This window comes from Ochotona curzoniae, unplaced genomic scaffold (assembly GCF_017591425.1).
Source record: "Ochotona curzoniae isolate NIBS_2020 unplaced genomic scaffold, NIBS_Ocur_1.0 contig_1014, whole genome shotgun sequence".
Classification (NCBI taxonomy): domain Eukaryota; kingdom Metazoa; phylum Chordata; class Mammalia; order Lagomorpha; family Ochotonidae; genus Ochotona; species Ochotona curzoniae.
The window spans coordinates 41156900-41183908 of NW_024464920.1; the positions used below are offsets into that span (position 1 = coordinate 41156900).

General features: G+C 41.7%; 2 protein-coding genes across 7 annotated transcripts in view; one reads left to right on the forward strand and one right to left on the reverse strand.

Moving 5' to 3' along the window:
- WASHC4 (WASH complex subunit 4) overlaps positions 1–23615 on the forward strand; it is a 54018-nt gene extending 30403 nt beyond the window's left edge. For 3 of the 4 annotated variants that reach the window (XM_040984789.1, XM_040984782.1, XM_040984806.1), the window contains 11 exons: positions 1294–1368; positions 1624–1728; positions 3140–3274; positions 4921–5029; positions 8955–9021; positions 9445–9531; positions 13888–14035; positions 16722–16818; positions 17734–17930; positions 18254–18353; positions 21217–23615. In XM_040984789.1, the coding sequence (XP_040840723.1) occupies positions 1294–1368; positions 1624–1728; positions 3140–3274; positions 4921–5029; positions 8955–9021; positions 9445–9531; positions 13888–14035; positions 16722–16818; positions 17734–17930; positions 18254–18353; positions 21217–21281 (1185 nt within the window). In that variant the 3' untranslated portion in view covers positions 21282–23615. Of the gene's footprint in view, positions 1–1293; positions 1369–1623; positions 1729–3139; positions 3275–4920; positions 5030–8954; positions 9022–9444; positions 9532–13887; positions 14036–16721; positions 16819–17733; positions 17931–18253; positions 18354–21216 lie in introns of those variants that run through there. The other variant, XM_040984797.1, reaches the window with a different exon arrangement.
- A 2154-nt stretch (positions 23616–25769) lies between these two features.
- APPL2 (adaptor protein, phosphotyrosine interacting with PH domain and leucine zipper 2) overlaps positions 25770–27009 on the reverse strand; it is a 42861-nt gene continuing 41621 nt past the window's right edge. For 2 of the 3 annotated variants that reach the window (XM_040984831.1, XM_040984840.1), the window contains exon 21: positions 25770–26858. In XM_040984831.1, coding sequence (XP_040840765.1) covers positions 26724–26858 — 135 coding nt within the window. In that variant the 3' untranslated portion in view covers positions 25770–26723. Of the gene's footprint in view, positions 26865–27009 lie in introns of all 3 variants that reach the window. The other variant, XM_040984821.1, reaches the window with a different exon arrangement.

Consider the following 27009-nt stretch of genomic DNA (forward strand, 5'->3'; position numbering starts at 1 on the left):
GACTTCCACTCAATTATTTATACACATAATGTTTGTTGAAAACATGCTTTGCATTTGGCTGTCTGGAGATACAAAATTAAATTGGAACGGTCCAAGTCATGCATTCCTAGTCTTAATGGAAGGAAAAGAAAATATGTAAATTAATGCTTAGATTGAACATGGTAAAAGCTTATACAGACTTGGAAGAGCCATTGTGTTGCTACTTTGACCTCAATTTGACAATCAATGGAAGAATTTATGATACTACTGTGAGCTAGTTTCGGAAAAATAGAGGATTCTTAGTAGAAAACACATACATTAAAACTGGCATCTATCTGGACATTGGTTTGTGTCCCAACTGCTCTACTTTTGCTCCAACTGCCTGCTTATGGCCTGGGAAAGCATTAAAGGATGGCCCATAGCCTTGGGACCTTTCATCCACATGGGAGACTCAGTGAGGCTCCTGGCTTTTGGTTTCAGATTAGCTCAGCTCCAGCTTTTGCGTGCAGTTGAGGAGTGAACCAGCAGATAGAAGATCTTTTTTTTTCTTAAAGATTTATTTTGACTTTTATTGGAGAGGCAGATTTACAGAAAGAAGGAGATATATAGAGAAAGATCTTCCATCCGCTGCTTCACTTTCTAAGTGACCAGCATTGAGCTGATCCGAAGCTAGGAACTAGGAGCTTCATCCAGATCTCCCATGCCGGTTTAAGATCCCAAGGCTTGGGGCCATCCTCTACTGCTTTCCCAGGCCAGGCAGGGCGCTAGAAAAGAAGTGGAGCAGCAGGAACACGAACCTGTGCCCATATGGAATCCTGGTGCATGTATGGTAAGGATTTAGCAACTGAGCCATTGCACTGGGGCTGGAAGATCTGTTTCTCTCTAAATCTGCCTTTCCAATAAAAATAGATTTTTTAAAACTGATATGACCAAAAGATTGATAAAAAAAAATTTTGAAATTAGAGTTTCTAAAACAATAGGGTTCTGCACTTTCTTGGCCATTTCCTCTTAAAGAGCTCCCTTAGTTTCATTTTTCTCACCTGTGGAATTTAGAAGGCTAATATACTTCATTTGTTGAAAATTATATATAAAATTATATATAAAGAACTCTACATAATGCCTAAAAAATATTATGTGTGTTTTGTAGGTGTCATACACATTCTGACTGTTAAAATCTGACCATTAATGTTCTTAGAATGTTTGGGATAACTTTTGTATGGCTTTTAAAAATAAACAGAAATATTGTAATCAATACAGTGATGGCAAGTTTTACTGACTAATAGTAATAGAACTTCTGTGTGAATTATGTTTTAGGGCCTAGACGTTTTGGAAATTATGCGAAACATTCACATATTTGTATCTCGATACCTCTACAATCTGAACAATCAGGTGAGTGATTTTAGACTTGTTCTTAAATGAGAGCGAATTTCTTAGAAGATTGAAGGACAAGGGATTGGTTATTAAGGGCGGAAATTAATAAGATTAAAAAATCATTGCATAGACATCTTGTTTGCTTGAATTGTACTGTCTTCATATGACTTTTCAAGTAAATTATTTTTATTGAAATGTATTCTGACGTCTTAAGTGTCTGACCAGTTTACCGTTGGTTATGTTGCTACTGAGAATATACTCATTTCATTGCAGATTTTTATTGAACGAACAAGCAATAATAAACATTTGAATACGATTAACATTCGCCATATTGCTAATTCAATTCGAACACATGGCACAGGAATCATGAATACAACAGTAAGAACTTTTTGTGGGGTTTGGGAGGGTGATGGGCCTCTGTTGAAGTTGAGTGTAGTAGTTTGGAAGGTCTCATGGGATAGCTTAGCAAATCGACTGCTTGACGTGATGCAGAGTGCCCGGCACTGCAGTTGGGCTGGATGAGATGAGGACAATGAGTCACCTGGTTCACCACCCAACACTGCGCATGAAGACGTCAGAGTGTTGTATCTGGTTGAGGCTCTGGCTGCTTTTTGAAAGCAATTAGTGTCATATACTTTATTGGGGAGAGGCCTAATGATTTGACATCCATAGAAGTGGAGCTTCCTAAAAATATTTTGAATATTTTTGGAAATAAACATTCAGATTTAGTCTCCTGAGGGAATGACTGGCCCTTGTTTATTGTTTTTCTGTCTCTGAAGAAAGACAAGTTTGAATTTACATGGTCTTGGAGCACACTTTCTCCTTGAGGGGAAAAGAATGTGTATTGCTAACCAGTGAATTTTTATGAAATTTTATGGGTAGAGTGAAGGAATATAGGAATAAGATGAAGAAGCCGAGTTTAGATCTTAGCATACAGTGGTAAAGACTGACGTTTTTCAGCTGATAATGATTTGTTTGGAGTGATATTTTAGTTATTACCAATATTGAGATGAGATACTGATAACATTTAAAATAGTCAACTCTTTGAGATCTTGTCTGAACCTTGAGGATGAATGGACTCTGAAGCTCTGTGACCTACCGAGCCCCCGTAGCAGAAAAGGGCATCTTGTGAGTCTTAGCACTGTATGGGGCACAGGCATGAAAGAAACAGACATTTCCTGCCTCACGGTGATTACGAGGATGTAGATGTCAGGTAATCACGTCGGTGAGTGTAGGTTACAGTAGCTGCTGCTCATAAAGCAAGCAGAGGAGGATGTGCACCCACCATTGACAGGGAAGACTTCAAATGAGAAAAGCAGAAAAGGAGCAGAAAGTACATGCTCAATTTAAAGAAAACACCCATTGCTGCACCTGGGTAAATGAAGACTGAGTAAGAACATGAATGAGGGCAAAGCCACTGGTGATAGTTGAGAATGGTAGCAGTGAAGGTGAGGACAGGGCTTCAGTCTGTGGGACATAATTGATCTGTGCTATGGGATTGCCATCTGTGCTCAAATCGAACATTGCCACGCATTTCCAAGCCAGGGCAGGACCATTTGCTGTTCATTCTTAAAGCACCCACATTTCTGACTTTAGAGATGGGACTTGTTTGGGATGCTTGTTACCCCTGATAGAATGTAAACTTAGGATAAGGACCATGTGTAGCATGAAAGCAGTTACATTGTAAGAGGCATTTAAAGTCTAATGTGAATTTATATATTATTCAGTAACATTGACTTGAAATTAATGTGTTTTAACTTTTTTCAATGTTTTGAATTTTAATTTATAGGTTAATTTCACCTACCAGTTTTTGAAAAAGAAGTTTTATATATTTAGCCAATTTATGTATGATGAACATATCAAATCCAGATTGATTAAAGATATTCGGTTTTTTAGGGAAATTAAGGATCAAAATGATCACAAGGTATGCCACCTATTTCTATAAGGGTTCAGTTGCTGGTTGTATGGCAGACGGTTATGCTAAAGCTCAGTTTTTATTTATCCTTTGGAGTTTTGGTTTCCTTCTTCATTCTTTTAGCTAACACCTGCATCTAGTTTCTGAGCTCCTTAAATTTTCCTTGAGACTTTCCTAGTCTTTGCGTTCTCCACAGGCAGCAGTGTAAGGAGGTGTCTGATTAAGTGACCAGTGTAATCATTTATTTTAAAATAATACAGACACTCATTTTGAAACAAGTTAAACAGTCTGAAACACAGAAAGTAAATAATCTTTCTCATTTTTCTTTCCTCCCGATTCCAGTGTTTGGAAGTAGTTGCCGTTCCCAAGTTAATAACATGTTGTTAAGATATGTTTGTGTGTATTTAAACATATGTGTTGCCTTTTAACAGTAAAAATCAGTAATTAATACATACCGTTTTGCAGAGTGCTCATCACATATCAATATATATAGATCTACCATTTTTTAGGATCAGTAGTATAGATGTAACATAATTGTATCCTGTTGACCAGTATTTAGATTTTTCACTGTTATAAACAGTGCCACAGGTGACATCATTACACATGTGTTTATGTAATTGGATACTATTTCTTAAAAATTGAGAAACTTCTTGGTCAAAGAATGAGTATTTTAAATTCTGGTGGACATTGCCATATATATTTTGCAGAACTATTGCCATGCCATGCCATATTGCGAAAAACATTGCCCGGTTGACAGTGCCACCAATAATTTATTAAGGATGCTGCTTTCCAGTTTACCTTTTCTGGGTTGAGCTTTTCCATAGTAAAGTGAAGAGTTTATTGAATTAAACAAAGCCATGTGGGTGGAGAAGTACCAGGCTTAAATGATGCCATGCATAGAACTTCTTTAGATCGTCCAGTTAGAGTCCTTTCATGTAATTGATCGTTCTCTTCACTTTCAAGGTGGCAAAATAATAAAACTACAGGTTACAAATGTCAGTAGAGAATTGTTACCAGCTATTTCATTTTTCTTAGAACAGGAACTGCTAGTGTCCGAGATCAGTAACCATGCTAGAGCGTCAGAATTGCTTGCTTTTGTTATTACTATCAATGGGATGATTTCCCAAATCTCTTCATTAACCAAGAGTAGAAAAAGTCATTTTTTTAGGTCCTGGCACAATAGCCTGGTGGCTAAATCCTCACCTTGCATGTGCTGGGATCCATATGAGTGCTGGCTCATATCCTGGCTGCTCTGCTTCCCTTCCAGCTCCCTGCTTGTGGCCTGGGAAAGCAGTGGAGGACGGCCCAAAGCCTTGGGACCCTGTTCCCATGTGGAACCAAGGAAGATGCTCCTTGCTTCTGTCTTCGGGTCTTTGGGTCGGCTCAGCTCCAGCTGTTGCGGCCACTTAGTGAACGAACCAGCAGATCAAAGATATTTCTCTCTGTCTCTCCTTCTCTCTATATCTGACTAAAAAAGTCATTATTCCCTTTAGCTAATGTCACAAAGCAAATTATATTGACCCTGAATATTAATGGTTTTGTCCTCTTTAAAGTGAAATACAGAAGTACTTAAGCAGAGTGATAATGGCATTGTTGATTTAGTAGACTGTTTATGCTTTAAGGGCCCTTCTCAACGATTAAATTTTTGTCTTTAGTATCCTTTTGACAGAGCAGAAAAGTTCAACCGAGGCATCAGGAAACTTGGCATAACACCAGAGGGGCAGAGTTACCTTGATCAGTTCCGACAGCTCATCAGCCAAATTGGTAAGTGATGATGGTGTTGAGAACAAAGCACCAGTGCCAGGGACCTCCCACACAGTAAACATGGTCTCCAGTGTGCGTGTTACACGTGTCATACCTGGGACATTCTTTATTTTATGAATTGCTCAGCTTCTTACCGCCAGAACTAAAGGATGATTAGATTGTTGCCACAGAAGTAATCAAAGACTGTAGACTAATTTAAATAAATAAAAAATTTTCATGTAAAAGTACATTTAGCAACTCATCTCAAAGAACATATTCATGTTTGTCAGCTTGTAACTACTGCCCTGCTCTGATAACTCACTCTTCTGGACTTTTAAAAAGAGATTCTTTGAAGTTGCAACCTACATGTAAAAGTGTAAAATATTTAAATGAAAAGTTAGTTAAGTTGCATATATAAGATAGAGTTAAAACATGAAATGTCTTTTTTGTTTGCTACACTATTTCGTACTTGTGCACATAGCTTAAGTTCAGACCATTGTCTTCAGCAAAGCAGCAAGGTGTATTTAAAAGCAAGTAAGGGCAGGTATTTAACCTGGTGATGGAGACGCCCATATGCAGTGGCCGAGTCGGTACTCAGCTTTGGCTCCTGGCTACAGCTTTCTGCCAGTGCAGACCAGGGCAGGCAGTGGTGATGGTTCTGGCCACTGGTCCTGTCCTCCATGTGGACGGAGCTTTTGCTGTGTGGCCCAGGCTAGTTCCTCTGCCTTTGTTGCCAAGGCTGGTCATGGAGAAGGAAACAGCAGATGAAGAAGATCTCTTTCTGTCTCAGATTAAAAAGAAAATTTACAAATTAATCAAGAAAAATAGTTGAAAATAATTAACATCTTATACTCTCTTGAGTTTTTTTTTAATGTATTTTATCTGTAACCCTGTGAGATAGACATTGTGACCATTTTGAAAATGCAGAAACTCGGAGAATTAACCGGTATTGCTTAGATTTAATCTGAAGTGATTTGACTTCTAAATCCAAAGATGTTCTGTATTCTGCAGTTTATATTAACTCACAACAAGCAGGTGGCATGAATTACCATGTTTTGAGAAAAATTCATGAATTGAATGTGTACTGAGCCAGATCTCGTAGGTGCCAGGTTGCAAGCAGCCTTTGCTCGCATGGGCCTGGAGTAGACTGGCAGGGAAGACACTGCAAGCGTTGAGTTACGGGGAAAGCCACTGATTGACAGCTTGTGTTCTGTGCATTCATTGATTGGCTTGTTAGATGGTTCTGTTGGAATACAAAGGAGAATCTGTGACTTTCCAATTTTGAGCCATTTAATATGAGATATTGCTGAAATCAGTGTGTTCTTTTCCAAGGATACATCTAATATATTAGATGTCGGCCCCCCGTTTGAAAATCTAATGAAATGTGAGTTTACTCCCCAGAACTAATGCTCCTAAGCACGGATAACTGTGGCACACGCGTGCGTCCACCCAGGGCCTGCGTCCACCCAGGGCCTGCGTCCACCCAGGGCCTGCGGCCGAGGGCTCAGGGCAGCCCTTCCACAGCCTGTGACTCCAAGTATATTTGCATACTACTGTCAGATGTTTTTTGTTTGTTTTCACATGGCTATTGCCTTAGTGTTACTCCCTATTTATGATAAAAGAATATGCTTTTATCCCAAGAACCAGCCTGTGTTGCACAGGCTCTAATGTCTGCATGCCTCCCATGTAATGTCACCTTCACACCGCAAGGGTGTATCCACAATCCAGCTGCCTGAGCACTTCACTTTGTTCCAGTATTTTCACTGCTGAAAAAGGAACCAGTATTTATTGAGCATGTACTAAGTACCATGAGTTTATATGGTTTTTAACTGGGGAAACTTCTCCCAGCATCATAAAGTGTAATTCCATTCATTCATTGATTCCATAGCTCTTTATTTAAGACAACAACTATCCCTAGGTGCTGGTGGTACATGTGACAATAAATAAAGACCATGTTCTAATTATTACATTAGAGCCAGTGTAACAGGTGAGGAGTCTGACACGCTGACCCACATAGTTGCATGTAGGCCTTACAGGTAACAAGTGGCCTAGAGTCGGAATATGAACACAGGTAGTGTATCTTCATTCTTAATTATGTTCTAAATTAGCCTCTCATGGTTTAATCAGCTGGACATTGGTTTGACAGTTTAGAGGATAACAGTGAAACTAGGTACTTTTTTCTCAGATTTTAATGTCGTCTATGATATTCACATAGGACCTTAAAATAGATTTAGTGATGGGCCCGGTGCAGTAGCTTAGCATCTAAAGTCCTTGCCTTGCTCATACCTGGATGCCGTATGGGCTCTAATCCCAGCAGCCTGGCTTCCCATCCAGCTCCCTGCTTGTGGCTGGGAAAGCAGTGGAGGACGGGCCAAAACCTTGGGATCCTGCACCTGTGTGGGAGACCTGGAAGAAGCTTCTGGCTCCTGGTTTTGGATCGGGTTAGTTCTGGCCATTGCGATCATTTGGGAAGTGAGTCAACAGATGGAAGATCTTCCCCTCTGTCTCTCCTCCTCTCTGTATATCTGACTTTCCAATAAAATTAAAAAAAAAATAGATTCAGTGATACTTGCTTTGTGGGGCTAATGTGAGAAGATGCTACTGTAGTGACTGTGAAATGGTAGCTGCTGCTGGTTTTTGTCTGTACTCTCCCTGGGTAATCTCCAGGCTGCTCAGTTACATGTTGAATTCCTGTGTTCTGACACATGTTGGCGGTAGTGATGGAGCACGAAAACAGTCAAAAGCTCTGCTGAGAGAGATCGTGCACTCCAGAAGAGGGAGGTGGGGCAGTGAGCGCCGGATGCCATGGGGTCTGGGCAGTGCTGGGCAGTGAGGTTCAGGGAAACTTGTCAGGAGATGGTGTTTGACTAGGGACCTAAGTCATATGAAGGAACAAGCCAGGAACATATTCAGGAAAAGAGTACAGACACAGGTGACAATAATTACAGAAGTCCTTAGTCTGCCTAGTATTACTGAGGAACAAGGGGCCAGTTGGAGCTTGTGAAGACCTAAGTGGTAGAATGTGCCATCAGAGCAGGCTTAGCGTGAACACATCAAGACTGCATTTTATGAAATGGAAAACCATCATGGAGTTTGAGGAAAGGTGGGGTGTGCTCCAACTCAAATCTGTAAAGAATCACTTTCTGCTATGTGAATAAAAGATGGGAGGATGTGGCTGGATGCTGACGGTGGAAGCAGGGAAGTCAAGAGACCACTAGGAAACACACTGTTGGTCTGGGCCCATCACTGGATACTGGACACAGTGGTGATGACTTGAAATGTGGGGTGTCTGTGAAATGTGGGGAAGTTGGTGGATTCTGGCTGGTTTGTCAAAGCAGAAGCAACATAATCTGTCCACTGATTGTGATAAAGTGTGATAGAAAGGAGTAAGGGATGACTTTCAGATGGTCTGAGGAACAGGAAACATAGAATCGCTGATTTCTGAGATGGGAAATAGGATTAGGGTTAGTTTGACTTTGACCTAGGAAGTTTAATAAACACGGAATAAAAAAGCCTGGGGTTCAGGAGAGGACTCCAGGCTAGACACACAGGTTTGGGAGGTTGGAGTGAGGCTTTCTTGATGCCACTTTGAGTTGTGTGGGCAGGGACAAGGAAGGGGCGGAGGGAAGGCTGATTCTCCCTGTGAGTGAGGAAGTTAAGTATAATTTTAAAAATTTAATCACTTTAGTGTAAACATTTAGTGGATTCAGCGAATCAATTGAAACAGGTATTTTTCTATTTATCATAGATGTGTATAAGAGTGTATTTTAAATATAGAAATATATAACCATTTTACTTTTTATGGAAGAACTGAAGTAAAATATAGCAGAATATTTTGACTCTTAGGAGTGGAAAGCTTGTATGTGACCTATATATAGCTATTCCTGCTTATTTGAGTTTAGAGTTATTTATATAAAGATTTGACTTTTTGTGTGTGATTTTTAAGGTAATGCAATGGGCTATGTGCGAATGATAAGATCCGGTGGCCTTCATTGTAGCAGCAATGCCATTAGGTATGAATGCAAACATCATTTTTGCCTTTAAAAATTGTACCATTTAAATCTATGTTATAAATGATATGCTAGAAAAGGTGTTTGTACCTGTTGATGTGTTTTGAAATAGAACATGGAAGAAAACCATTAATTGTACTAGTTGTAGTTTTCCTGTTAAATTTTACAACTACAGTAGACTTGAATATTTATTCCTCTTAAGGTAAGGCTTAACTTATTAGTATAAAGATGGGCATGATTTTAAGGAATAAAATTTAATTATCCATTTCTAAAATTTAACTTCAGAATTAAGAACATTGCCAAAATGCAAAGTTGATTTCTGAATATGTAGTTGGATGTTTATGAGTTCTGCAGTGCCACTTCTGCATATGTCAGTTGCATATACTTTACACGTCATAATTAATTCTCTTCCAAATTCTTGTATAGATTTGTTCCTGATCTGGAAGATATTGTAAATTTTGAAGAACTAGTAAAAGAAGAAGGCCTTGCGGATGAAACACTGAAAGCAGCAAGGTAATATAATTATGGAATAATTTAGAAATTCAAAACATTAGAATAAAGATATAAAGAGGAAGACTAGAGGGTAAGTATAACTTATATACTAGTATTTTATGAATTATGGTTTTGATAAATGTATTGGGTTCTGTAAAAAAGGCTTTATATTCCAAGATCTTTGTTTTTCTCTGTACTGCTGAAGGGGTCCTTTAAAATAACATGCTGCCCATTACGGCAGCCGTGAGCCACGTACTTGATCACCTGAAACGTTGCTAGTCCAAATAGCTTATCCTGAAGATTTAGTGTAAGGAAAAGAATGCCAAGTTGTGAAACTCAGCCTGTTTTTTCTTGCTTCTTCACATATTCCTGTTCCCCGGTAGCACCCCAGAGTGCCAGTTCTTGCTCTCATGCTGTCTAGAACAGCGCTACCCAACCCAGTAACCGCTGCCACATGCTGTCTAGAACAGCACTGCCCAACACAGTAACCACTGCCACATGCCACTGTTGGGCACTTACAGTAGGGTGAATGGCCTTGGCGAGCTGAATTTTAAGTTTTATTTCACTCTGATTTAAATCTAACTAGTCACTGTGTGGTTGGATAGTTTGGATCTGCCATCTTGGTCAGTGGTTTTTGTAATATAAAACTTGAAAAAGGCATGTGGGATTGGTGAAATTTGTCTAGTGAGCTGTGGATTTTATTTTTAGTAATTATAACAGTTGATTGAGTTAATTATGAAGGATCATTCCTTGACAGAGTGGGACACTTTGAATATCAAAAAAAATAACGGTGGTGGCCAGCACTGCTGAGGAGCAGGTTGTCTGCCTGGGACATACGTGTACTAGTTTGAGACTCAGCTGCTTGCAATCCAGCTTCCTGCTAAGGGCCTGGGAAAGTATCCAAAGGTGGCCCAAGTGCCTGGGTCCCTGCACATACACAGGGACCAGAAGAAGCTGCAGACACCTAGCTTTGGCTTGGTCCTGCCCCAGCTATTGCAGTCATTTGGGGAATGAAGTAGTGAATGGAAAATGTCTCTGTCCCTCCTCCTATTTCTGTAACTGTGCCTTTAAAATAATTAAAAAAAAAAATAATGGTGTAACTGGGTGATGATACATTCAATAAACAAAAAAACTCCATGAGTCAGTGGCAAGCAGCAGAGGTTGGAGGAGAATCAGAGATCCCTTTTACAGAAGAATGCCAACTGCTAAATGTAGAAGAGATGAGAAATTTGGTGGGTGTGGAGGGGACATCACTGTCTTGAAACCACAACTATAATGCTTTTAAACATTGAGTGAGACTGTTTTTCCAGAACATTCATTCAGAAAATTATACCACTAAACTGCATTCATCACAGAGGGGAAATTGGCTTCACAATAGAAGGGAGAGAGGAATTCCTTGACAAGTAGTCTGGTAGACCATCATTAATAATGGCACGTTGACATTCTGGCCTCTAATGCGATGTAATGGCAAGTGTCTGGTGTATATTCTTGCCGGAAATGCCTACTCTGAATTTATTACAAAAAAAAAAAACAATCCTAGAAACCTAAAATGTGGGTCCTTCTGTGAAACAGCTGCTAGACTCTTAAGAAACGTCAAATGTTACGAAAGTCAAAAAGACAAGGAGAATGAGGAGAACTGACGAGCACCTGTAGTGGGTGATGCCTCATCACAGTCCAGGAGGGGTGGGTGTTGAGGCCAAGACAAAGCTATAAATGGCATGTAGGGATGAAGTGGGAAAGACTTGGATGGACTGTGTGTTAGATATAGTTCTGTACCTCATTGTTAGTGCAATAATGTGTCTGTGGGAAAGCGCCGTTCTTGTTAGACTCATGCCAGGGTATGTGCCAAGTGACATGAGGTCAACAACTTTGCCCATTGTTAGCTGGGCAAATCCACTCTAAGAATTACAGGTGTTCATGATCGTATATTTTTGATAGGCTTGGTTTTTTTTTGAAATAAAATATTGTACAGGGTAATATGTTTACATTTTTGTGAGAATAAAGCCCCCAGCACGTAAGTTTTGCTCTGGGATATCCTATTAGGTAGCCTGATTATTTACCTCGTTGCCAAAGCCATGGTTTATGGCTTGCATATCAAAGGAAGAAAACTGGGCCTTTACTTATTATTATTTGTAAGATCTATTTATTCTTATCGAAAAGTCAGATTTACAGAGAGGAGAGACAGATTTTCGTGTGCTGGTTCACACCCCAAGTGACCGCAGCACCTGGGAGCCAGGAACCATCTCTGGGTCACCCATGTGGGTGCAGGGTCCCAAGGCTATGGGCTGTCCTCGACTGCTTTCCCAGGCCACAAACATGGAGCTGGATGGGAAGTGGAGCGGCTGGGATTAGAACCAGTGTGTATATGGGATCCCAGCGCATTCAAGGTGAGGATTTAGCCACTAGGCTATCGTGCTAGACCAGGGCCTTTACTTCTTAGGGATGGTTGTCATTTTCTACAAAGTTCGTGACCATTTAAGCAAGATTTGAAACAGCCTAAGGAAATCAGAGAATCCCAAAGGATTCATAGACAACGAGACATTTTCTTTCAGGATTTCCATGCTAAAGCTAATTGCGAAGCCCAGATCTGTGCAGGAGTGAATAAGTGAAGGAGGAAGTGTCACCACAGGTGAAGTCAGGGAGTTGTGGGATTGTGACAGTGATGAGTTTGTCCATGTAGGGATGGACAGCCTTTTTTCTGTTGGCCATTTGGATGTATTTATAACATTTGCCGGGCCCAGCGTGATGGCACAAGTGGTTAAAGGTCCTCGCCTTGCACGCCCGGGATCCCACATGAGCGCCAGTTCTATCCCAGCAGCCCCGCTTCCCTTCCAGCTCCCTGCCTGTGGCCCAGGAAAGCAGTCGAGGACGGCCCAAAGCTTTGGGATCCTGTACCCGTGTGGGAGACCCGAAAGAGGCTCCTGGCTATGGATCGGCATAGCATCGGCCATTGCGCTCACTTGGGGAGTGAATCATCGGACGGAAGATCTTCCTCTCTGTCTCTCCTCTCTGTATGTCCGCCTTTCCAATAAAAAAATAATAAAAATAAATCTTTTAAAAAAAAAACATTTGCAGTGCATACAATGATCCATTTGAAGAGTAGTCTGCTATGGCCGTTGTTGTGGTACAGTATGTTAAGCTTCTGTCGTGAGACGCAGGTAGCCCATATTAGAACAATGGTTCAAGTTCTACTGGGACCTCCAGTCCAACTCCCTGTTAATATACCTGGATAGCAGTGGGAAGTAGCTCAAGTGTGTGGCCCTTGCTACCCTCGAGCCATTGAGAGAGAACAGGGTAATGTTACTGGCTCGTGGCTTTGACTTGGCTCAACCCTGGTTGCCCTGGGCATTTGGGCAGTGTACCAAATTCTGCCTCACAAGTCTGCCTTTCAAGTTAAAAAGAATTTGTTTTTCAGTTAACGTGGTGCAGATGTATTGAATTTTTAGTCCCACCTGCGGTTGTGTTAGCCAGATCAGATGATTTTGTGGGCCTTGTATGGCCCAAGAGTCAGACATCCCCACCCTGTGACATAGACATTGGAAGAGAATTGAGTGATCCTGGTGTGAACTGATAAAATGTGGGTGGTCTAAAAGGTTGGTAGAAGTCTGCTTTGAGGAAAAGGTCGTTGGGTCATTGGATAAACAGTTTTTGAGTTAGGATTTATGACTTTTTAAAAAAACTGTGATAGTGCAATAAAGTATACTCTGATGATACTATACTTTGGATTTTGATATTTGTTCTTTTCCTCTGGCAGTGCCAGCAGTGGTACAGTGAGCTACGGCTCCCAGCCAGTGAGCAGCAGGGTAAAGCATGGCTAAGCTGTGATGTTCAGGGCCTGCTAAGGGTTGTCAGGCGGTGTAGTCAGCTTCTGAAAGGTGGAACTTGAGGCAGATTTGCTGGATGTCATCTCATCATGGGTTTAGGGGCATCTGCACTTGAATCATATTTCACTGTTAAAAGAGTAATAATTTCAAAGTGTGTATCTGTAACATGAAAGATTAAGGAGAAAAAGTTAAAATTTGAGAGAGAAGCTAGGTTCTTGCAAGTACCAGGTTTAAATTGGCGGAAGGTGGTATAAAAGCACTAGTGAAGAGCTTAAATTGGAGAACTAAAGTGAAGTGAGATACTCTAAGTTCATGGTGGGAAGAAATAAAGAACTCTGCTGAGTCCCAAGATACTCCACATACTCTGTTTTTGAAACTAGTTTTAAATAATATTGATTACTTTTTGTACATTAAAAAATGAATTCATTCTGAACTTAGAGATGCTCTCTAGCTTTCAAGCACACTTATCCAACCTAAGGAGAGATGGATTTCTAAAGCCATGTCTTCTGTTGAGAAAGGATCCCGATGCCTTTGCTTTCCTTTTTCCTTGTAGACATTTGGATTTAGTCCTAAGTGATCACACACGAAATTCTGCTGAAGGTACAGAATATTTCAAAATGCTTGTAGATGTTTTCGCTCCAGAATTTCGAAGACCAAAGAACATACATCTCCGAAACTTCTATATCATCGTTCCACCTCTGGTGAGCATGTTCAGAACCTAAAATGAATTTATTTTCCAAAGCAAGCATTGGTGACTAGATCTGGTTTCTTTATAAGTTGAAATGCACCGACTGTCGCTGACTGTGGCAGGTGAAAGTGCGTGTGATCTCCAGGACACAGCCTGTAGCCGCACTCATTAGTTACGCTGAGGGGATGTCGGGAGGATCTACCTGTTAGTGACTCCCAGAGGAAAGCTAGTCTTTTTATAACCATTGCTAAGTGGGTACTGTTGACACGTCTCAGAGGCATTGTTGGAAGAGAACTTGGTCAATCCCAGCAGTTAAATCCTTAATATTTTTTTCCTTATTAGAGGATATAGTGTTTTCTTTTCTAATCATATAATTACCACTTAAAATAATCTTAAGATGTAAAAGCAATTTTTCAAGTAGGTAAAATGGTAAAAAGGAGGTAATACTTTAGAGAGATATGTATTAAAAATAAGGATTATTTCTCCTTACTGTTTGTTGTTTCTGGTAGTAATTTTCTTTAAAATCTTAAGTGAACAGCTCTAAAATCTGAGTATCACCAAGCAGGTGTAGCTTTCGGCTGTGTCTAACTTTGTCAATACCGTTGTCTTAGCACATCTTCTTGTTTGTTGCAAGTATTACTCCCTGTTGAAGATAGCTAACAGTCTGTAGACAGGGTTTTTTCTTTGTGAATCTCCTGTTTCTTTTATACACTTAGTGTGATCATAATTATGATTTGTATTTTATTTATATTTATTTGTAATTTATATTCCAGCTATCATTAGCATAGAACTCCATATTCATTTTACCTTAAACTGGTGTTGCACTGTATGTGGCTGACTCAGGGTGAGGTTTCCCTGGCATCTGCCGGGCAAAGTGTGCCAGCCGTGGGAAACAGCCGTTAACCCTGCCTGGGGGAGTTTCGAGTCGGTGGCTTTGCTGGACAGCTGTCAGCGCGCAGTCAGTGAAGGAGAGACACAGTGGGTGAAGAGCACAGCACAGACACCTGGGACACTGTCCTGTGTGTGTGCAGTTCCAGAGAAAAAGGGCAAATGTAAATGAGGTGTCTGTGGAGGAATTACATAGCAATTAGTAATTTACTAATGTGTGATTCCATAGGCAGTACTATAAGCAAAGCTTATACCAGAAATGTTCAATAACTTAATGAGGAGTAACTAATCTTTTTTTTGTTTTTTCTCCCTACTCCCCAAGTAACTAATCTTTGTGTCCCACCTAGTAGGGTATATGTGAGTCCAAGCTGACTGCTTCCTATCTGTTCCAAGCTTTACTTATTGGCCTCTGCCTATCTGATCTAATTTTGGGGGGTTTCTGGAGTGACCCTGATGGTCATTGCAAGAGAAGGTGGGGATGCAAAGTTGGAACTAAGTAAGGACCAGAGCATACAGCTTTTTCAAAAGTGCCCTCGTTCCCCTGCGACCCCGAGAGGCTGACTGGGTGGAGTCAGAGTTGAATGCCTCTCAGCAATGGCTGTGCTTCGTGCTCAGGTGCTCACGCGCCTAGCACCTTACCGAGCAGGTCGGTGCTTGCTGCCAGCTGTGCTCTCTGTGAACTCTGGGTGGAAGTTAAGTACTTATTAATTCCTGGTATAGAGTTTTCCTTCAGTGAGTCTTTGATGAATAAGTCTTATTAGATGAAGAGTGATGGACGAGCTAAATTTTCCAGTGAAGTACTATTTTGAGGAGTCTACCCTTTAGCCAAAGGGCTACAGAAATAATTTTCTACTAGGAGCTTGATAAGAATAGTATTCTGAGCATGCCCTATATCCGGGACCTGGGGAGGGTGGGAAATTGGGTGGGCTTCTCCCTTAAATACCCCCCTTTGAATATGAAGCTAACAATATGGAAAACATACTAGTATCATCCACTTTCCTGTAGCCCTTGAACCTTCTTACCCTAATTAACTATGTAAAGAATGTCAAAATAAAATTTATTAATAAGAAAAAAAAAAGAATAGTATTCTAGAATGGTTTGAATAGGTGGAAGTAACCTGCTATGCATATTTTTTTTCTTTTAACATTTTTTTAGTAAGTTCATTTATTTGAAAGGCAGAAATAATCCTCCTTCCCCGTTTCACTCTACAAATGGCCACAAATGACCAGAGTGAGGTTAGTCTGAAGCTGGGATCTAGGAACTTCCTGGTTTCCCACATGCACGCAGGGGTCCCTGCACTTGGGCCTCCTCGGCTGCTTTCCCAGGCACATTAGCGGGAAGCTGGATCTCAAGTGGAGTGGAAGAACACAACTGGGGCTTTTGTGGAGCGGGCTGCACTGCAGTGTCAGCTCTCCGGGTGTGGGCTTGAGAGCATGCTGTGAAGTGAAGCAGGCCTGCTTTCTGAGGGGAGCACTCACTGGGTGTGCCACATTGGAAGAGATCTCACACCTCACAGGCCGCAGTGTCCACATCTCTAAAACACATGTCATGTTTTACAGTGAGGTACAAAAGCACTGCGCTTGGCTTAAGGAGTGACGAGGGCGTACCTGGATTTGAAGGACTCGAAAAGAAAAAGCTGTCAGGAGCCGTGGATGTTGGTGTGGACCGTTCACCTGGCTGTGTGTTTAAGAGCCAGGGCAGGAACTAGGAAGCACAACTGTTTATGGTTCTTGAAATACTTGTTTAAGGAACTAAATACTGGACATTGTCTTCAGTAGTTGTTTCTGTAATATCCTTGTTATATTTTTTAGACTCTCAACTTTGTAGAGCATTCCATTAGTTGCAAGGAGAAATTGAATAAAAAAAATAAAATTGGAGCTGCCTTTACTGATGATGGCTTTGCCATGGGTAAGCTTAATGGAATCATTTTCCCATTTTATATCAACTCTGCAGTAGAATCCTAGAAACATTTGCCTGAGAAGAGGCCTGTGTGTTCCTTATGGATGTTTTTTTCATGATTAGCATTCCTTGATTGTTGAGCCAGGCCATCTGAGTGAGTGTCCATGTTTCCCACCATTTGTAGTTGTTGTGGAATGTCCCTTTGGTGTTGCTAGTCACCTGTCTGGTTTGACCTAGTGCTTAGGATGTGCTGTGGCTGCTTAGGTATCTTGAACTTGACTTTACTTGTAGCATCTTCATTAACTATCTGGTTAGCAGTGGAAATGTTTTAGCCTACTGATTTGAAAGGCAAAATGACAAATTTTCCATCTGCTGGTTTGTTCCTCCAAGTGCCTTTCACAGTCACCCTGGGCCTACACAAGAAGGGAGCCTAGCACTCTGTCCAGACACCCCACGTCGCTGGCAGACATGCAGTTACATGGGCCTTTGGCCAGTGCATCTGCAGAAGCCAGATCAGAAGCTGGGCAGCAGGACTCAAGTGGGCGCTCTGATGCAGAATTCAGGCCTAAGAGCCGGTGGCTTTCCCACTAGGCCACAGAGCTTGACCCTGGAAGCTTTTATTCTCTGCGCTTCACAACAGTCTGCTTTCTCTCATGTAACATCTGTTCCAACAATATATTTTTTTGTGACCATGTTATTTATTCACTTAATTTGCTAAATTTGAATTTGTCTTTAGTTTTTTATACTTCTGCCTATTTTTCGAGGTGTTAAACCATTTTGCTAAACTTATTTATGTTGTAAAATATATTTGTATGAGAATTTATTCAAAGTGATTAACTTAGTGCTGGAAGTTATTTGTGAGGGGATGTAGTATACAATTTGTGTACATGTTGTAATTTAACTTTGGTTTACTGATGACCTCAGGTGTGGCTTACATTCTAAAGCTTTTGGATCAGTATCAGGAGTTCGACTCACTTCACTGGTTCCAGTCTGTCCGGGAGAAATACCTAAAGGAGATAAGAGCAGTTGCTAAGCAACAGAACGTGCAGTCGGCTAGTCAAGATGAAAAGCTGCTGCAAACCATGAACCTCACCCAGAAGCGACTGGACGTCTACCTACAGGTGAGGAGCAGGGTGGGCTCGCCTGCTCTGACTTCCTTTCTGACAGCCAGTCAGTTTTTTGGTATGTGAAAAACAGAAGCCATAGGGACAGCCCCTATTTTAACAAGTGATGAGATAAATCATGGTGGAAAGAATGCATTTCAGGATTCATGGTATTTGTAAGCCACTGGATTCAGATCTTAAGAGATCAGTTCTTTAGCTTCTGCGCTTGATTTCTCTTAAAGTTTTTTAAAGTAATAAAAAGACATTAAAATTTAGATATCTTTACCATTTTGACATACATTATTTTCAGCTTGTGCTTCCTTTTTGGTTTGTTTGTTTAGGAATTTGAGTTGCTTTATTTCTCACTGAGCAGCGCCAGGATTTTCTTCAGAGCAGACAAGACTGCAGCTGAAGAAAACCAGGAGAAGAAAGAAAAGGAAGGTTAGTAAATGGCTTCAACTTGGAGAAACCAAGAAATCTCTCTTTAGGAGTAGGCACCACTGTTCAACCTCTGGTCAGACTTCCGGCTTTCCTGTCCTTTCGGAGAATAATACAGGATGAAGTATAACAAAAAGGAAAGCCTGTGCTTAGATTACACGTGACACTGAAAATTCCAGAAAGCTTCATTGTTTATGCAGGTCACTCTGTCAATTCTTGACTCAGTTTCATCTTCTCATAATTTAAGTAAACTGAGCAAGATCAATTTTTTCCTTTCACTGCTCAGTTTCCATCTAGTTAGAGGGAGTGGATTAGGGGAGACAGAGCTGCTGGTGGTCACACATGGCAGAATGAGAGGGCGGCTGATTGGCGAGCACTGAGTCATCAGTGCTGCTGGGAGGTGTGGCTGGCAGCCTCCTGTTCCCTCCACAAGCAGGCCCTGTAGGACAGGGCAGCATGGCTAGGGCAACAGCTAGTCACCTCCGCTGGTTTGAGCCCCAAAGGAGAGGGTTGTACCTAAGCTCTTCTGTTCACAGTGGTTAGAAAGTCTTTTTAAAATTTTTTTAAATTTGGAAGGCAGACTTAGAGGGCCCAATGTGATGGATCAGTGGCCAAATCTTTGCCTAGCAAGCACCGGGATCCCATATGGGTGCTGGTTAATGTCCTGGCTGCTCCACTTTCCATCCCGCTTATGGCCTGGGAAAGCAGTGGCGAATCTGGCACCCATGTGGGAGACCCAGAAGAAGCTTCTGGCTCCTGGCATTGGATCAGCTCAGCTCCAGCCATTGCAGCCACTTGGGGAATGAACCAGTGGAGAGAAGATCTTTCTCTTTGTGTCTCTTTCTCTGTAAATCTGCCTTTCCAATAAAATAAGTAAGTAAATCTTTCATCAAAAAAAAGAAAAAAGGAGGGAAGGCAGAGCTAGAGGCAGAGAGATCTTCCATCTGCTTGACTCCTTAAAAGGCCGCCTGACCAGGGTTGGACCCTGCTGAAGCCAGGCGCTCTGACGGGGTCTCCTCTGTGCTTGGCCGTTACTTTCCCAGGTGGTTTAGCAAGGAGCTGAATCAGAAGTGAAGGAGCAGTAACTTGAATTGGGGCTTGTATGGGATCCTGGCCTCGCAGGTGGCTTTATGTGCTATGCCACAGTGCCTGTCCAGGTGGGGAAGTCAGTATATGCTTTCAGTGCTGTGAGCATTGCAGAGTATTTTATATTTAATATCTCCATGATGCACTGTTTCCAGATTTGACATATAGGACCAGCTGGGTTTTTTTTTTTTTTTTAAGATTTTATTTTTATTATTTTTTCATTGGAAAGGCAGATATACAGAGAGGAGAGACAGAGAGGAAGATCTTCCGTCCGATGATTCACTCCCCAACTGAGCGCAACGGGCCGATGCTCAGGAGCCTCTTCCGGGTCTCCCACTTGGGTGCAGGTTCCCAAAGCTTTGGGCCGTCCTCGACTGCTTTCCCAGGCCACAGGCAAGGAGCTGGAAGGGAAGCGGGGCTGCTGTGATTAGAACCGGCACCCATATGGGATCCCGGGCATGCAAGGCGAGGACCTTTAACCACTTGCGCCACCGCGCCGGGCCCAGGACCAGCTGTTTTTCCTGAGAAATAGATGGCTTCCCTTTTACTGTCATAGAAATGATGTAACTTAACATTTTTCTATTTACTTGAATGTAGCAACTAAGTGATGTTTATGTTTGCTGTCTTCCATTTTTCTTGTATTTCATTCTGTCACAGATGTCACTAAGTTCAAGTGGAAAGGGCTTTTTACTCTGGGCAAGCTTTTTCTACCAGTTTGGAACCATGTTTGGCAGTGCCCTGGGATGCTCGTGTTTGGCCTGGCTGGGGGAACAAACTTAGGGGAGAGTGCAGTCCTTGAGCCAAGCAAGCAGATTCCTCCAGAACACATCCCGCCTGTGTGTGGTGTGGCTTCACATCCACTGAGCTACACTGCTGGTATCCTTAACTCCATATGCCAGTTAAGAGTGCATTTTACCTGTCAACTTTACCTTTTTGCACTTCCTAACTATTTGTACCTTTCTCAATAAGATCTTGTGATGTAATTCATTAATCGGTCATCCACAAGAGACTAATCACCTGAGATTGCTGATGTCCCTTTTATCACTGTATTGATACCTCTCATAAGCAGTGATGTTCTAGTCTGTATCGTACTTTCATGGGTCACACCGGCATCTATTCCTACATGAAGATTCTTGACACTGTTTTTCACTGCCCTAGCGTCACATTGATATCTTTATTACATGCTGATTAATTCACGTGGATGAAAGTTCACTGTTTTTCTCCCCGTTGTGGACTGTGTACACTGGCTCTGTATTTAAGGGGATACGTAATGGAAGTATAGCGGAAACTGATATGTTCATAGGTATGCATACAATACAAGGATGGGGTCCCAGCGAGATGGCTGATAATGTCGGATAGATGTTGGACTCTGGTGGTAAGACGTGGTCCACGCTTACATTGTTGGGAGACACCTTACTGGCAGCATGATGGACGTTTGAAAGTCCACGAAAGACACCCATTGTAAAACTGGAGGGGGAGATCAGTGGGAAGGGAAGGGGCAGGGGAAACCCCAGTGCCTATCAAACCATGTCATAAAACAAAATAATAATTAAAAAAAATTTTAATTAAAAAGAAAGAGCCAATTAGTATGTTTGCAATGTTTGGCCTAGGCTGAAAAAAAAATAGATACAATTTATAATGTTGGGAAAGTATTTAACAGATGCAGCTTTGTCCTAACTTGAAATTTAGGAATACAAGTCTTCTCAAATTTTACTTACTAAAATTAATTTTTACAAATGAGAATAAATATGTCCATTGTTATTTTCACTCATGCTTCCAGAAGAAACTAAAGCAAGCAATGGAGAGCTGCCTGACAGCACCGTGTCCGGCGAGGTGGTGAAATGAGGCCGATGCCGTGCAGTGCCCACAGGAAATCATCAGAACCGCATTTGCACTTCTGCCAGTCGGACAGGGTTTATAAGCTATTGAATTCATTCCTGGGTCACATCGCTGGAAAATATTTAAGTATTGTTAACTCTTTAAAACAGAGCTCGAAAGTGAAGTCTGTTCTGTTTCACATGGCGCCATTTCCAAAGGTTGAGAATGGGATTTTAGAGTTAAATTTTTGCCTCAGGTTGAGGCTAGAAGATGTTTCCTGGGACAGTTATTCGACACGAAGTCATCAAAGGACAAATCCTGATTTCTAAACTGAGACCTCGGGTCTCACAATGTACATGCTACATGTTTGTAACTTGTGTTTGCCTGAGTCTGTGATCCATATTGGTCTCCGATCATTGGGAATTCAGTACATATACTATATACAGACAGTAAATACATATTCCAGAAAGGAACTGAGCTTGCAATTCATGTGGCGCATGTATCAGTAGCCCTAAAGGGACATTACAAAACTGATGTTGGTACTAGAAGTGACACACAGATGTTCCCTACCCTTTGTGTACAGTTTAACTGTTGGTCATCTGTGCATTGTTAACTTGATTTGACTTGCAAGAGCTGTTGGTGACTTCTGTGAGATGTGTTTATAACTGGTTTACAAAGCTTGGGGAACATCTGCCCTCCAACAGCTGCTTTCAGTTTAAGATTTTGTTCATATTCAAAATTCAGATAAAGCCATAGAGATTGCTTGAAGCTTTGCTTCTGGTTGGAGGAAGGTGCTCCGTGTGACAGGACAAGATGGAGCCAAGTGCTTCTACATGCACGCTCGGGCTGCTTCTGTGTTCAGCTGAATTAGAGCCGTGGTGAGGGCTTGGCAGATGTTTTTGTATCAAGTTTAATCTCAGACATTAGACTAAATAATAATTGTACTGTGCAGGCTCTTCTTCTCAGTAAAACTTAGCACAGTGAGAATAAAACTCTAATAAAATATATCACTTGCTAATTCACAAAATACAGAGATTTAGAATAATTCAGTTCCCAGCAAGCTACTAGCTTTATTTTTGTCAAGGTATGTTAGTTAATAATTAATGGTTCATTTTGACGTTTTTTTTTTTTTTACAGTTTAATAAATGATATCTTCACAGTGAAAAGTTGAAAAGTTCAATATGAGCATCATTTTGGAAAGTGTTTTTTTTTTTTTTTTAACTACACTTGATCTTAGCCAAAAGGCCGAGAAGCGATGGGAAGTGGGTTTTTGTTTTTGTTTGTTTTTTCCTATTGCATTTGCCTGCAAACATTGCTTTGGGTAAATCCTGTAAGAAGTTCTAACTTTGTTGGAATTCTTATGTTATTCTTTGACTTCAGCGTTGCCAGTGGGTACGCAGTGCCTTGTATGTACTTCCTGTTTGGGTTAATGTCTTTCAGCCTGAAACCAATCCTACTTTCATGTGAGAGATTTTTTTTTTATTGTGTCAACTTTGGTTACAGTTACTGGAAGTGAATGAATTAAATGCATTTAGTGTTCTTTACTAATTATAGAAATGGCCCTATAGCATGCTGCATAATTAATTTATATTTTAATTGCAATTGTTTATATTAATAATCTTACATTTGGATATATCAAAATAGTCATCTTTTCATAGCAACAGGATTGCTTTTTCAGTTTTTTGTTCCCTGAGTCGGGTTGCAAGTTGTGATTTAGCAGAGAATCACATGTTCCCTGCTCATTGTCCCCACACATGGAAATTGTTTTATTAATACTAGTGTTCACATGCTAACTCCCTGGTGTCTACAACTCAGAGAAAAGTGACAGATTATGTAACCTTTAGTAAAACTTAAGTGTCACTGTAGACTGTATTAACTATAGCTTCCTGTATTTGAAGTAAAATTTCTGAGACTATGAAGTTATTGAAGTTGTGTTAGTCTTCTCACAGGCCTCAGTGTGTCCGCGCTGCAGTGAATGTACCAGTCAGGGGGACGGCCTGCCTTCCCAACATACTCATGTTAACGCTTTTTTCAGACATTTTAATTTAAAAATTATGTGAACATTTGTTATAATCTCACAGAAAACAGGATGTTCAAATTCTCAGGAATCAGGAATGAACTGTAACATTGTAAAGGATGACAGATGTGTTGCCTCACCTGAGTGTGGCTTCCTCCCATCACTTCGGAGGCTACAATGTTTAATAAAACCTAATAAACACAAATTCCTTCCCTTGTATGGTTTATGTTCAAAATTGTGTTAAGGCTAGAGGTATCACCAGTATCCTTTTTGTCCTCTTTACTCAAATCTGTGGAGTCTCTTTCAAAATGTTTGCATGCACATGGGTCAGAACTTGGAGGTGTCAACCTGGGATTGGGTCCTGTCTGTGTATCCCAGATGAAGGACCTTATTTCCTCTATTTATGTCTTATCTCTGTTGCTGACTGTTTTCAAGTCAAGAGATCAGCATGGAGTTATTTTTAAATCCTAATCCCAGAAAACAATTCATAGTACAAAAAGTAACTGCAGTGCTGCGGGTGGGTGTTTGGGTGTTAAGGATGCTGAGTGGATGTCCCATATGGGAATGCCTGGTTCAGGTCCCAGCTGGACTTCCAATTACAGCTGGTGTGGACCCTGGGAGTGAATGTGCTTGGGTTCCTGCACCCCCACAGGAGACCTGGATGGAGTTCTTGGCTCTGCTTTGTCAGCCCTGACCTGGCCCGGCCGCTTAATGTGTAAACCACATTATGGGAGTTTACCTGCTCTCTGCCACTCAAGTAACTTTTTTAAAAAAGATTTATTTTTATTGGAAAGGCAGCTATACAAAGAAGAGAGGCAGAGAAGAAGATCTTCCTTGCTCACTTTCCAAGTGGCTGCAATGGCTGGTGCTGAGCCGATCCGAAGCCAGGTGCCAGGAGCCTCTTCTGGGTCTCCCACGTGGGTGCATGATGCCAAGGCCTTGGGCCATCCTCAACTACTTTCTCAGACCACAAGCAGGGAGCTGGATGGTAAGCGGAGCCACCAGGATTAGAACCAGCGCCCATATGGGATCCCAGTACATGCAAGGTGAGGACTTTTAGCTGTTAGGTTACCATACCGGGCCCCATTCAAGTAATTTTTTCAAAGAACTATGGTTGTACTCTGGCAACACCATTCTCTGCTAAGCTTGTGTGCGTTCTGTACTTTTAGAGTTCATGTATGAGTGAAATCTTGCAGAACTTGTCTTTCTGTGCCTGGATCATTTCACGCATTTCGGGCAACTTTGGTTCATTCCAGGTTGTCACAAATTAGGCTTTTTGTGGCTGGTTTGTACTCCAGTTACATTTTCTTTATCAATTCCTGTGCTGATACACTTAGGTTGTTGCCATTTCCTGGCTGTTGTGAGTGGTGCAGAAAACCTGGGAGTGATGAACGGGGTGGCAGGGCTGTTTGTGACTTTTGAGGAACCTCCCTGCTTTCTGATGGCAGCATCATAACCGAAGGAAGATGACACCTGCGATTTGTAATTTCTCACCTAGTGATGTTGAGCAACTTGATGAATCCGCTGTACATTTGTTTTGAGAAATGTCTATTTTGATCTGCTCATTTCTAAGCATATTTTCCTATAGGACCTAAGTGGTTTTCTCAGGCAAACAGCGGGATGGTAAATTATATAACTTGCAGGCTTATGAGGTTTTGTTTGTATAAAGCAGCTTGTACATGGACACATTTATAAATATTAGTTATTATATGTACCTTATTTCTACTCCCAGGTAGACATGCACTTGGCATGTGAATGTTGGCTGTTGTTCTATTTGATGGAATGTCTGGAATAGTGTTCCGTAGAGTGGCTCTTGCAGTTGGCCTATTTCTGCTTCTGAACTCGTATCTGTTAGTGGATGACCCATCTTTTGATCTCTACATCCTTTCAACTTATTCCTAACTGTAGGCTTTTCTGTGTATTCCGGGTATTTACTCATGGTCCTGTACTTGCTGGCACCTTTGTTTCTCTCCAGTGTTTTTTGATTACATCTGGTTCGGTACACTAAGCTTTGGTTCTTCATGTTTTCCTTAGGCTTTTCGTGTTTTGTGTCTCGTTACACCATGTGGTCTGTAACAGTGCTTTGGTGTTTCTACCTTGTAATTGTTTTAGACTCAACATCTTACCAGGACCATTTCTGACACTCTGGCTCTAGTGGCCTGTTGGAGAACCCGCTGGTCTAACACAGGTAATACACGTGTGTAAGGTAGACGCTGGGTGCTGGGCTCCTGTGCCGTGCGAGTCCCGCCTGGCTCAGCTCACGGCGGCTCTTCAGTTGATGATGGTTACAGGAGCGGGTGCTTCTCCTGGGCCCTGGGACACTGCCTGGCTTTGGATTTTCTATGTTTGTTTTAAATCTGCTGTTTTAAAGTAAGCAACACTTTAAACATTTTTGGTAATGGGATAACATTCTATTCATGTTGAACAGAAAAGTATTTATGGAACACTGATTTTAATTTTCTTCAAGGAATATTCTAGAAAAGAACCACAGCAAGACACAGAATGGCAATTTTTATTGGTAGGTTAAGTTATTACAAAGATAATGACATAATTGTCACTGAAACGGATTACAATGGGACATTGTACCAATTCACGATCATTCCACCTTCTGTAAGTAGAAGGGCTAGGGGAGTGGCGAGGCTTCTGGGAACCGAAAAAATCAGGCTGGAAATGGGAACTTTATTCCAAGTGCCACAAGCAGCTGTGCTTCAAGTGACTTCTAGAAGTAACTGGTCCCTTCTTAGAGAAGGGTCTGGCTCAGCAGAAACAGGAGCTGGCACAGCTGCCCTGGCACGGCGACCTGCCACCAACAACGGTCCTCTCTCCGGGACCGTGGCCTTGGGAATGCTGGTGTGGTGTGGCTCTACTGTGAAAGCAGCCAGCTGTGGGCACAGCTGCCAGTCCTGCCTGTGCATAACGTGTGCAAGGAACAGTTATCCGAGCTAGACCTGCATCTCAACCAGAGCTGGGGCCTGGCACGAGTGCACACAGCAGTGTCCCTCGGTCAGAGCAGAAGCTGGACGGTGAGGACAGTTTCGGAACGACAGGCACGTGAAGCTTGTTAAGTAAAGTACAAAAATAGATGATATTAATAGGAAATATTTAGTGCTTATCAAATTGTAAATCTAGACTTGCCATCTTCTAAAAAGGTCACTGGAAACGGAAAGGATGACATTCAGATAAAGTGAACAATGCATTTTGTAGAACTTTCTTTGAGTGCTGAACAATGCAATCTAAGGCCAGGACTCACCACGGAGCACCTAAAATAGCATTTGTAGATGGACAGCAGTGCCGCCGGCCACCTCTGGTGTCCCCTCGGCTCTCGGCACCGAGAGGCCATTCTGCCACCGATTGTCACATCCTGAACCCAGTCAGCGTGCCTGTGAGTCAGAGAAGTGCAGCCCTTAAGCATGGTGCCCTTGGCCGGGCACTCGCCCCACACGCGCAGGCGGCTAGGCTTCCGACTCGGCGCCTTGGTTCTCGTGTGGACTTCCGTCACTGTCGTCTTGCTGATCGTTTAATAGTACGTATTTCCCGTCATTGGTTAGTGGGACGGACAGCATTAGTTGAGCCAATGCCTCTGGGTCCTGAAGCTAGCAGCATTGAAGAGGGAAAGAAGAAAAGGCTTAAGATGTACTTGACCTCTGGGCTTGCTGTCACTACATTCTGTGTGCCTCGCGCTGGGTCTCCTTGCTGCTCTATTTCTTCTAGAATCTAGACTGTGGATTGCATAGCTCA